This window comes from Pan paniscus, chromosome 10, assembly GCF_029289425.2.
Source record: "Pan paniscus chromosome 10, NHGRI_mPanPan1-v2.0_pri, whole genome shotgun sequence".
Lineage (NCBI taxonomy): Eukaryota > Metazoa > Chordata > Mammalia > Primates > Hominidae > Pan > Pan paniscus.
In genome coordinates this window covers 41578059-41590583 of record NC_073259.2, presented here as the reverse complement: position 1 = coordinate 41590583, position 12525 = coordinate 41578059, and the positions used below count along the sequence as shown (strand labels likewise).

Here is a 12525-nt window from a genome sequence, read left to right as displayed (position 1 = left end):
TCCTCTCTCTCCTCTGTGCTGCCTCTGTGTCTTCTATTGTTGCTGATACCTCATCATGTGAGACACCATGTTACAGTTAGGTGTTTTATGGTTATGCCTCCATTAGGGACATGGACAAGATTTCTTCATCACTGTATCCCCAGCACTAGCACATGCCAGGCATATGATATATGCTTAATGAATATTTGTTGAACTGACTTTCTTCACTGGCCCTAAGAGTAGAGTCCTGAGACTAATTATTCTGTCTGCCAGTTCTCCTTTGGGAAATAAGCTTGTGCTGTAATTTATGAGATGGTCTCTTTAAAGTCAGAATTTTTGAATTGCTTTACCAGCAGCTGTACACCTCTTTCAGCGAGCTAATTAAGTCAAACCAAAAATATGGAGGACACGCTTTTGTTTCCACTGACATTTATTAAGTATCAATTTTGTGCCAGTAATTGCACAAGACATCCTCGTGTTGTCTCATTTTAGCTTAACAACAATTTAGGGGCATTAGTCTTCCTGTTTTATAGCTAACGAAATGAGGTTCAAGAAGATTGAGAACTTTGTTCATTATTGCCACTTAGTTTCAGAGTCTAAATCTGAATTCAAAGCTATTGACTTGAAGTCTAGGACCCTCCCAGGAACGACAGGGACCTGTTCAGATGCAACGTGGTGGCCCCAACCTGAATGTGTGCTAGTCTCTCACTCGCTTTCACATCCTGTTGCAACCTGATGGCATCATCATGGCCTGGGGATCTATGAGAAATCTCTGAGCATTTTCAAAACAAACATTTCCCCCCCTGAGTTCCTCCCTGGGCCTCACTTCACGTCTCCCACGCTCACAGTGGTTGAGCCCTCCTCTGTCCTGCTCCATCTCCTCCTAGAGCAGAGACCCAGCCACATCCAGGTGGAGTCCTGTCAACCTGGGACTGACAGGCTTGTTACACTGGGCCCCACAGCTTTATGAAAAGAATCTGCAATTGTGTGTGTAACAGAGAGCCCCATTCTTAAACATATACGCATATGCACACACATATTCATACATACATAAACAAACTCATACATATACACATATACATAAACACCCATGCTCAACTCAGTGGGAACTTTACTAAGGGCCAAGAGAACACATGTCATTACTTCAAAGAGGAGTCTCTACCTTTGGGCCTTTTCTTAGGGGACATGGAGCCGTCATAATTCGACCTAGGCTACCTAGAACTGGCCTTCTGCTGCCTCTTGACCAGTTTTAAATCTTGACACCAGGCAAGTGTGGGCTCCTTCTCCCTGCCAATAACCCAAATGTTCTTAGAGATCCCCCATTCACTGGAGAATTGGCCTGAGAAAAGCAAGACTTAGAAGGTGATGGTGAGATCACCCAGGCTGAGTAGGGTCTATTTCACTCAGATCAAAAGATCCTTCCAGACTTCAGGTGCCCCAGGCTCCCATTCATTGACCACTCCACAGGCAGAAGACACATGGACTGAGATGAGGACTCCCTTAGGAGAGAGAATCAGCCTGACCCCACGTGGGCTTTATAAGTTTATTGGTAAGACACAGGAGCAGGGAGGTGAGGCCTAAACAAGGACAAGTACCCACAGATGAACAGCACAAATCCCTTGGTTGGTAGAATTAGCCTCAAGGGGTACTCCTGGCTATGTAATATGCAGTGGCTATACAAGATACAACTTCCCACCAGGTGTTTTGCCTGAGCCAGTATTGCTCTAACATGAGAGAGTTCCTGCAGGTCTATCAGTAGATCTGAAAACTTGTGTACCCAGGGAGCACATGGCCAAATAGTTACTGAGAGAGGGTATGAAAGAGCAGCACAGGCAGATTGGGGTTACCCTTGAGAGACAGCCTTCCTCTGCACAGGGACATGCAGGCAGAGAAAAGGCCAAGTCTTCTTCCAGAAGGGGAGGCTGAGTTAAAAGGCCTCTTTGGATTCAGGCAGAAAGATGGGCTCCAGCTCTCAAATCCTGATTCAACATTAACAAAGACTGAGGCAGAGAGGTCAAGGAGAAGGAGGAGAGGTCCACAGCAAAGCAAAGCAAGAAGGAGATGAGGACAAATGAGACAGAGGAATTTCCTAGAAGAGTCCGGAGCAGTCTGCCAGGGCAAGGCAGACTACTGGGAAATGGGCTGCGTTGCACTTTTATCTCATGTTTTTTTTGGTGGGTGAGCTTAGAGCTAAGGTCTTTCCCTGGGAGTCCCTGAATTCACTTGCACTCCCCAGCCTGGTCCTGGCTTCCCCACGGGGGCTGCAGTTCCCACTGCCAGTGACACAGTCCCCAGGCAGCATGCTGTAGCCCCCGCTGACAGAGCTGGGCCAGTAGCCATAGGTGCCAGCATTGCTGAATCCAAAGCCAGCCCCTGTGCCTGCCATCCCGGCCATGGAGCTGTTGATGACCGCTGCAGAGGAGGGAGGGACGAGTGATCAGTGTATATCCCAGGACAGAGGTGGCCTTAAGTCCCCCTCCAACCTCCCAGCCCCACTAGCTTAAATACCTCCTTCTTAAGCAAACACTTCCCATCAACCATGAACTTGGGTTCATTTGAGCAACTCAAGCGCGGGAAGAATAGCCCCAATCCTGCAAGACTCCCAAGTCAGGCACCTTGTCATTCTATGAACAAACAGGAGTAGCAAGGGCTTTCCCCAAGGGACAGATGATGCTTGAGCATCAGATGAGCCAGCAGGTTCTTGCATTTAGCTTTACAATACCTTCTGAGTATTTTTCAAAAGAATTTCCTGATTGTTAAAATTAGGGAGTTTCTGCTGGTCCCGCTATAAGAAGGAGACTGCCAAACCCTGTGGGGCCAGCAATAAACTGGCTTGCACAGTGGTCCACACACCAGTCTCCACTCCCATTGAGGAGGCACCACTCGGTGCTCAGTTTCCTTCATGCAGGAGAGCCGGTGTGGGGGTGAGAGAAGAGGGGAGGGGCTGAGAGTTTCACCACAGCAGGCAGGAGACTGCTATGAAAGAGGCTAGTGTGCAGTATCAGAATGTCCTGGGCGCTGGCTCCACCTGGAAGAAGTAGCTCTGAATGGGGAGGCCGCAGGTCTCAGCAAGGAAGGTGAGTATGTGACAAAGTGGTCAACAGGCAGAGCCAAGCTGTTCCCCAGGGGGCCGGGCGGTAGACACCCACCCACTTTGTGTTTGTTGATGGACTAAAAGTATTCCCTCAGAGTCATGAAATACTCACAAATGCTCACGGAGTTGGTATATTCTCCGGACATCCTGCAAGAGAGAAAAGCACAGGAGAGTCTGAATCACGTGGACTCCCATAGTGGCCCTCACTGCCTAAACACAGGCTGGGGATCCCCAGCCAGACCAGCTCAGCCTCCACGCACCCCACACTTGCCAGATGGCACTGGCTGCCCTTGCATGTCTCTAAGCCCTCCCTCTCGCTCCTCAATCTACTCTTCCTGCTGCAGAGATGTGGAGCCTGCAACTTTGGAACCCCCAACAACATTACCACCCCCAAGGTCCCTCCTGCAGGGTTTCTCTTGAACCCATTTCTTTACTACTGTGAGCAGCTGTCTGAATAAATACATATGTGGAAAGATCAGGATCAGGAGTTGCTACTAATGAACGAACTGTATGATTTTGGGACAAGTGACTTTTCTCCAGGTCTCAGTTATAAAATGGTGCTAGGTTAAAACAGGGTTTTTCAAATGTTCATGCTTCGTGTGCCACCCTTCCGACTGTTGCTAGGACCATGTTTGACTTGTACTGTTAGATATTTAGTATTTTTAATTGACTCTGCCTTTTACGACAAAAGTGCATTTCTTTTAAAAAGAAGTTTTATATCACCAGGGTAAATAGAAACCAGTATTATTACCTAACCAAATAAGAAAAAAAGTAGCAGTAAAAATAAATATAATGAAAAGAAAACAATTTAAAACTTTTGGGCTAAATAATGCTATTATCTTCCCAGAGATTCTGCACCTGAGATCTACTGTCTCTTTATCAATAGGGGATATTTGTAAGTGTCTGAGAGGTGTTTTTGTGTTTTGTCTGTTTGTTTGTTTGTTTTTGAGATGGAGTCTCATTCTGTCACCCAAGCTGGAGGACAGTAGCAGGATCTCAGCTCACTGCAACCTCAGCCTCCTGGGTTCAAGCGATTCTCCTGACTCAGCCTCCCGAGTAGCTAGGATTACAGGCATGCACCACCACATCCAGCTAATTTTTGTATTTTTAGTACAGACGAGGTTTCTCCAATGTTGGCCAGGCTGGTCTCAAACTCCTGACCTCAGGTGATCCACCTGCCTCAGCCTCCCAAAGTGCTGGGATTACAGGCATGAACCACTGCGCCTGGCCATCTGAGAGGTGTTAAAGACACAACAGCACCCAGCTAAGACTTTCTCCAAAGAGTCAAAAGAGAACTGTAAAGGAAATTGCTGTCACATTATCTGGCAGGATGCTGTTTGAAACTATGCTTGTGGGTGAAGTAAACACATCGCCAGCGCGCCGCCGCCGCCCCCGCCCCCGCCCCCCGCCCCCAACCACACTCTGGGAAACTTTAAGGTGGAGACTTGCAGTTTCTTCCAGTCCCTCGGTCCCGCCCACCTGCACTCCTCGCCCTCCAGCAGCTTGCGGTAGGTGGCGATCTCAATATCCAGGGACAGCTTCACGCTCAAAAGCTCTTGGTACTCGCGCAGCATCCGTGCCAGCTCCTCCTTGGCCTGCTGCAGGGCGCCCTCCAGCTCATCCAACTTGGCCCTGGCGTCCTTGAGGGCACAGTCCCCCCGCTGCTCGGCGTCAGCGATGGCCGTCTCCAGGTTGGCACACTGGGGTCAGGAGGTAGCATTTCTCCCTGAGTTCCTCCCTGGGCCTCGCTTCACCTCTCCCATGCTCTCAATGGTTGAGCCCTCCTCTGTCCTGCCCCATGTCCTGGAGCAGAGACCCAGCCACATCCAGGTGGAGTCCTGTCAACCTGAGACTGAGAGGCTTGTTACGCTGGGCCCCACAGCTTTATGAAAATAATCTGCAATTGTTCCAAACTTCAGATGGCAGCTAAGGGTGAGGGATGAGAGCAGGACCTCCACTTGAGGAAGGGGATTCTGAAATGGATGCTCAAGAGAAGGAGGGGGCAGGGGGTGCTAAGCAGTTCACCCTTCCCTTAGGAGTGAGTAAGGAAGGCTCCAGTCCCCTTCACCTGCTTCTTCACACTCTCAATCTCCGAGCGCAGTCTTTGGATGAGACGGGTCAGCTCTGAGATCTCATTTTTGGTGTGTTTCAGGTCATCCCCATGCCGGCCGGCTGCTAGCTGCAGCTCCTGGAACTAGAGGAAAAGGAACCAAAGCAAGAACACTGACTCAGGGCTTGGCTGGGATCAGCCTGGTACAGAGACTGTGCCTGCACTTGCAGAGCCTGGCAGAGGTGGGTCCAGGTCCCCCACCTCACCATGTCTATCAGCAGCTTCCCATTAAAGCATTGGGCCATTGCATTTGCTTGCCTTAAGCACGGCTGATCTCATGGATGGTTAGAATTGGCCATAAGGACTGTTGAATGTCCCAGACTCTCCACATGGCAACTTTATAACACACTACTCCAATTACGACGTTCCTCTGCCTATCGTCCTTCAGAGTCAAGGTCAAATTCAAACTCTTACATGGCATCCAGGGGCTCATTTCTTTCTGCCCTTGCCTAACACCTATCTGACTCCCAAGCTGGGCCAAACAGTCCCACGCTTCCCCCAGATGTCCCACATGCTCTTTTGTCTCTGAGTCTTTGCCTGAGCCTCTCCTCTGACCTGAAAAACCCTCCCCCATCCATCCTCCTTTTTCCCTAGCTAGCTCCAACTTAGCCAGTGCAGAGTCCCTTCCTCCATGAGGACTTCCGTGATGCCCTGGTTGGGTGCAATTCTATTCCATTGCCACTGGCACACCAGTCCATAGGTCTCCCCACACTGTAGTGTATTGTGAACCTGTTTCCATGTGTTCTCCATCCGACCCAGAATGAATGGATGACAGAGACTTTTTCTTTTAACTTTGAACTCCCAGTACCTAGCATAGTGCCTAGTTGGTGCTCAAAAAAAGTCTGATGAATGAATGAGTGAGCCAATGAGCTGTCCATCTGTATTTTCTGTGACTCCCTCCCTTTGATACCTTAGCTGGGCCCCAGCCCACAGGCAGCTTTCCTGGGCTGGGATGGAGGGAAGGATTAGCATGGAGGAACATTTTGTGTGCATGATGGGGGTGGATTCAGCTATACCCCAAAACCACTAGCCATGAATTTTAGGTCATCTACTAATTCGGGATTATTTCTGTCTTTGTTGTCATCTATTAAACAGTCACAGAGAGTACATCAGTCCTACTCAGAATGTGGCTCAAGGGGAAAACAAAACAGGGACCCTTCAGCACTCTGGTGTACTGCTCTGTCTCTGTCACTGGGTGCTCCACCCCAGCATGGCCCAAGATTTAGGATTGTTCCTAAAGATGCCAAGTTATCCAGAAAGCAGAGAAGGCAGAAGGGCTTCTGTCTTCACTCCTTGTATTTTATCTTTGGTGCCAACCCTAAACAAGGGGCCTTCTCCTGCTTCTCCGCAAGGCTGTGTGAGCAGGATGCCTCCCCGTACACTGGTTCTGACACCAAGCAGCTTCATTCTGAGACAAACAGATGAACATCTTCCTGCCACTCCTCTGTCAAGCCACACAAAGCCCTTAGAGTAAATGCTTCTTTCCCAGAGTCACCTTCTGATTTTCTGCCTAAATGCAGTGGAATTTGAAGTCAGTCACCTAGATTCTGATCCAACTGCGTCACTTGTCAGCTATTGCCTTTGGTAAGTAGCTTGAACTCCCTGGGCCCTACCTTCTTTATCTTTAAAAGGGAATCATCAAAATAAGCAATCATAATACTGTTATGATTCTGGGCATTCCTGACCCTAGCTTGCAACACTAATGTGGAAGGCTTTGGGGACTGAAGAGTTGAGTTTGAACCTTTACCAAGAAGCCCTAGCCTATGTCTCCTAGACCTTGAAAGCCCTCTCTCCTCCACCACTGCAGGCTAGCAAGGAGGCAGGGAGAGGGATGAAATAAGATTTCCCAAGAGTGTGGATTCCCTTGGGAAAGAGCCTGATAAACAGCAAGGAACAATCAGGAAGTTGCCATCTTGATCTGAGAAACCAAATTATCTAAAGAATCACTTCCCACCCACTACCATTAGGGGAGTTAAGATCTGAGGCCTCAAACTTCTGCTTTATCCTTGGAGTTAGACTTGAATGAAAAGGTAGAAATTACTTGATTCCAGATCACACTGAAGAGACCCCCTCATTTATGATAATTAGTGGGGGAGTTGAGATGCCAACTACTCATGTGGCTTCTCCCCTCCAGACAGAACTCTCTGCCTCCAGGGAGTTGTTTCTGACCTGCCCCACCTGGTCCTAGTTCCTCAGTCTGGACTCTGTTTGCACCACATTCACCTGCACTCAGCTGAGTGCATCCTCCAGGGGTGCTGTTGATCTAAGTGGGTGCCAAGGACAGAGCTGTGTCTTCTCCTCCCCTTTGGCTTCCCCCAGTGCCCAGGACAGTGCTGTGCTCCCAGCAAGCTATGGGCCACCACAGTGAGTCATGGGGCAGACAAGACAGAGTCTGGAGCAGAGGGCCTGGCATACTTCACTGTGGGGAGTTTTGCGGCCTCACCTTGGTCTGGTACAGGGCCTCAGCCTCGGCCTTGCTCTTCCGGGCGATCTCCTCATACTGGGCACGGACCTCAGCAATGATGCTGTCCAGGTCCAGGTTCCGGTTGTTGTCCATGGACAGGATGATGGATGTGTCGCTGATGTGGGACTGGATCTGAGCAATCTCCTGCAGGGGAAACAAGGAAGCATGAAATGCCTTCTGTGACCAGAGAAAGGTGCCAAGGTGATGGCCCTGTCCCAGAGGGATGGCCCTAGACCATCCCACACAGATGGAAGCTGCACTTCCCAAAGCTTGTAAGAACAGAGCTCACAGCCCAGAGGTTCCAATACCACATCTGAAAACTGTTGAATGGGCTTGAAGCAGCCCAGGAAGAAAACAGCCCATATGTCTGTCCCCTGAGGCAGGACAGGAATGGGGAAGGTGGAAGACAACAGCGTGGCTGCCACACATGGGACACTAAGGGGCACAGGAGCCCAGGAATGCTTGGCCAATAGGTTGAGGCTTGAAACCAGATGTACATAGAGAAGGCAGAAAGGGTATGAGGACTTCCTACCTCTATCCCTGGGGATTCCTGCCCAAGACCCCAGGAAACATCCCCAGCCACAGAGAGAAGAGAAGCAGGAATGAGAATATGCTTGGCTGAAGTTCAGTGGGAACCCTTTAAGGACTCTGTTTTCCTGGAGGAAGTGAAAGCAGGACATCCTCAGGGCAGTCAGGGATGGATGGGGCACCAGGATAGATGGCCACTCCCACCTTTGATCTGCAAATTTCTCAGCACCCCAATGCTGGAGGTGCCCTGGACTGCTTAAGTTACAGATAAGTAAGAAACTGTTCATCACATATCTGTCCTTCCAGAAGACAGAGCCAGAGGTGGGGCAGGGGGAGCCTTACCCCCTCGTACAGACACTTGAAGAACTTGATTTCTCCATCCAGGGCATCCGCCTTGGCCTGCAGCTCCACTTTGCTCATGTAAGCTGCGTCCACGTCCTATGGAGAATCCAGATACCCCTGACCTCACCTTTCTTCAAGCCCAGACAGGCCTCTCCAGCGAACTGACACCCGCAGGCCCTGCCCTAGCTAGCTGCCCAGGACTTCAGATCCAAGGGGCAGGAACCTGCCTTCCAGTCACAACTTCACTGTCAGACTCACTGCGAAACCTGGGGCAAGTTTCTCATGCCTCTGGAACTCCTTCTGCCTCTATTTCTCAGAGAAGGGTGTGAGACTCTATACCCCACTCAGCCAGTCATTCAGCCAACAGAGGGAGGCAAGGACAGCCACGGCGATTTGCCAGAAACTAGCAGAGTTGGAAGGCAAACCTGCAGCCCCTCCCAAAGCCTGTCCTGTTCCCCAGCCAAAGGGGACATGAGTTGGGACTGACTATCCACATCTAGGTTCCTGTCCACAGACAAAGTACTGTGTGCTAAACCAACACCCAGGTGTCCCAAAATGTCCCGAGCAGCAAGCCCTTCATCTCCTCCTTCAGCACTTTGGCTCCAGGCCCTTCTGCGGGGGGCTCAGACCTCAGCTGCTCCTCTCTCTTAGCCCAACACCCACTGCTGGGGGACTGAAGGGAACCCATGCACCCTCCTCACCTTCTTAAGCACCACAAATTCATTCTCAGCAGTTGTGCGCTTGTTTATTTCTTCTTCATACCTGCAGGGAAAGCATCACAGTAAGCAGAGTGTGTGTCTGTGTGTGTGTGTATACATTCTCATAGTGAAATGAGAAAAGAGATACCCATATTATATGCCTTTTAAGAGGTATTATTCTATACCTTTGCAAGTCCATCCCAACACACCAGGACTATTTGGCCAGAGTTGGAGGCCAGGTATGAAGTAACCTCCTCCTAAGCCTGGGTGGTTTGAGGTCTGATTTCCTCTGATGCCTGGGGAGTGAGTAGGTTCTTCCTCTTCCCACTCAGTATCTGAATCACAGAAGCATGCCAGCTACCCCTTTCAGCCATGATTCTTGTGTCAATCCTGCTGCCTGACAACCTACCAACAACTCCCCTCCATCCCTAGGCAGGGGTCCCAAGGAAGCCAGAACTATCCCCCAGGGGAAAAAGAAGGCACATGGCCCGTGTCCAGGACCTAAAGGCAATGAGCGAGGAAGCCCAACAGGAACTCCACCTCCTTCCCCGCGGCAGAGAGCAGCGGGTGGGTGGGGGGTGGTTCTTTGGAACTCAGGGGCACAGTGGTGAGCTTAGGAGCCAAGAGGCTGTGGCACACACAATACAGGCTCTCTTGAGCAGGGAGCAGGAAGGAGCATGCCAAGGAGGGGATCACCTGCCAGGACAGCCCTGACGCTGCCCAAGAGGCTGGTTGTCCACTGTCTAGTCTGCCTCGTTGCCCATAGAAGGCTCTCATCTTGCCGGGACAGATGAACCCAATACTTCCAAGGCCAGAGGCAAACATCCCAGTGCCTGCTGGGAAAGCCTCACCCTGGGAGGCAGACCAGCCTGGAGTGGCGTCCTGCTCACCTCTTCTTGTAGTCCTCCACCACTTCGCGCACGCTCCTCAGCTCCGAGTCCAGCCTCACCCTGTCCCCGGACAGCGTCTCCAGCTGCTTCCGCAGGTTGCTGATGTAGCCCTCGAGGATGGGCTCCAGGTTATTCTTGCAGTTGTTCAGGTCCAGCTGCTGTAGCAGCTCCCACTTGGTCTCCAGCACCTGGTTCTGCTGCTCCAGGAACCGCACCTGGAACCCATGCCACACATACTTAAGCAATGTGGAGAGGGGATGTGAGATTTCCCTTCCTGGACAGGAACTGTGTTTTCTTATGCTACATTAGCTTTAAAAATGAGCCTCAGCCCTTAAAAACTGCCACCCATGACACTCACACCCCCCACTCCTTACCTAGGGTCCGTTATCTGACTGAAGTTCTCACTCTGAGGCAGCCCGTAAGGTTGGGAGGGGCACCAACGTCTTCATTTCCCTCTCAAACTATCAAGATCTAGATCTCCTGTCTCCTCTGCACTTATCCAAACCTGCCTGGACCAATGTCCATGTTCAGTCCAGGCCACCTCTCCAAGGCAGCTCCTTAGACACAAGCTGGCCTGTGCTAGCCTTCACACTGTCAGGCCTTCTGCTCGGGGTCTGGTGGCCCGTGCTCTGCCTATTCTCTCCCTCCTTGTGCGTGGGCTCTCCCAGCCCAGCCAGAGGCAGATGCTCAGCTTATCTGGGGTCTCCGGCCCTCCTAAGTTGCTTTCATGTCTGAATCTCTACTATCTCAATCACAGCATTGTCCCAGCAGCAGAACAAGCATTCTCAAGTTGCAACCTACAAATATATCATTCCCTTGCTTAAAACCCTCAGGTGGTTCCACATCATCCTCAGGGTCAAGTCTATATTCCTTATCACACTCTTCATAATGTGCCCAGCCCTCCTGGCTTCCTTCTTTACTCATACAATGATGTCATAAACCGAAGGTCTCCCATTCCCCCAGACAAGTTCTACCATGCTGCACGTGCTGTCTCCCTAGATTGCCTTTTCCCCACCTCCATCTGAAAACTCCTACTCATGCCTCACCACCCTACCTCACTGTCGCTCTGGGTGAGCTTCCCCTGCTTCTCTAAGCTTAGGAAGTCTCTGCTTCCCAATACCTTCCTACCACTTTGTTCCTCAGTGATTCTCAAATCTGAGTGTACATCAGCATCATCTGGAGAGCTTGTTAAAATGCAGGGTGCTGGGCCCTACTGCAGAGTCTCTGATTCAGTTGCTCTGGGGTGGAGCCTGAGAGTTTGCATTCTAACAAGCGTCCAGGTGATGTTGCTGCTGCTGGTTCCAGGGCCACCTTTGAGAACCACTGCTCTAGGGCACCATGACCTGCAGCTGCCTTGCCTCATAGGCTGTGTGTGTTACGGACTGAGTCTGAGCTTTCAGGGGACACAGGAGGAACAGCTGGGTCGCATGGCAGTCTAGATGCCCCAGGCTGTCAAGGGCATCTCCTTCGCCTAGCTTCTAAGTCTCACAGGCTGTCACTCTGCTACTTCTCAACTCAGAGACCGCTCTCATTGCTTCCAGGACACTTCCTGGGCTAGGCTGCTGGCTCCTCTCACCCCTCCAACCCTGGTCCCTTGGCTCTGATGTCCAGGCTTTGTCCAGTTCCTCCCTGGGCTATGTCTGCATCCTGGGGAGGTGTCCTGCCTTCCTCTGCTTCAGACAGGGAGCACCCCAAGGACAATGAAGGCGGGGGAAGGAAGGGGCTCTATGGCATGAGCAAGCCTTATGGGCTTGCTTTCAAGTTGTTTACCTGGTGTCTGATTTTGCTGGGAGAAAATGATTTCTTGCTCTCAGGCAAATTGAACCACAAATTAGGGCAGTGGCTCCCTCCTGAGTCCTTAAAAGGGGAGCCCAAGGTCAGCTTTCTCCAGAAAGACCCACCTTGTCAATGAAGGAGGCGAACTTGTTGTTCAGCACCTTGATCTGCTCCCGCTCCTGGGCACGCACTTTCTGGATTTCAGGGTCCAGCTCCACGTTCAGGGGTGCCAGGAGGCTCTTGTTGATGGTGACCTGATGGATACCCCCGGGCGGGCACAACGACGGACACACGGACCCCAAGGCCACACTGCCAAACATGCTGCCAGCAAAGCCACTGGCCCGGCCCTGGCCAAATCCATAGCCTCCTGCCCACCCACTGCCACTGGCCACATTGAAAGAGATGCTCCGGGCACCCCCCAGGCTGTAAAGGCTCCGACTGCTGAAGCCTCCACTGAGCCCTTTGCCCCCTGCTCGGTAGGAGGATGAGCTGCCCCCTGAGAGCACAGCGGAGCAGCCGCTGAAGCCCCCCTTGGCAGCAGCTCCCGACTTGTAGGTGAATTGGCGGCTCATGGTGGGGAGGCCAGAAAGTGGGGATAAGATGCTGACCCTTAGCTGAGATGCAGTTCACCAGCCTGTGATCCT

The 12525-nt window shown here is 51.2% G+C and overlaps 1 protein-coding gene and 1 long non-coding RNA gene across 2 annotated transcripts; one reads left to right on the top strand and one right to left on the bottom strand.

Annotated features, from left to right (window-relative positions):
- Nucleotides 1–1508: 1508 nt before the first annotated feature.
- KRT73 (keratin 73) lies at nt 1509–12488 on the bottom strand. The gene is made up of 9 exons (XM_003831060.4): nt 12007–12488; nt 10106–10320; nt 9219–9279; nt 8518–8613; nt 7627–7791; nt 5142–5267; nt 4553–4773; nt 3186–3220; nt 1509–2391 (listed from the first exon to the last, which is right to left on the bottom strand). The coding sequence occupies exons 1-9, from the start codon at nt 12451–12453 to the stop codon at nt 2135–2137; spliced, it is 1623 nt and encodes a 540-aa protein (XP_003831108.3). The 5' UTR covers nt 12454–12488; the 3' UTR covers nt 1509–2134.
- LOC130540659 (uncharacterized) lies at nt 3791–9245 on the top strand. Its single transcript, XR_008954648.2, has 3 exons — nt 3791–5365; nt 6279–6767; nt 7503–9245. It is a non-coding gene; the product is annotated as an uncharacterized LOC130540659 (long non-coding RNA).
- Nucleotides 12489–12525: the final 37 nt, after the last annotated feature.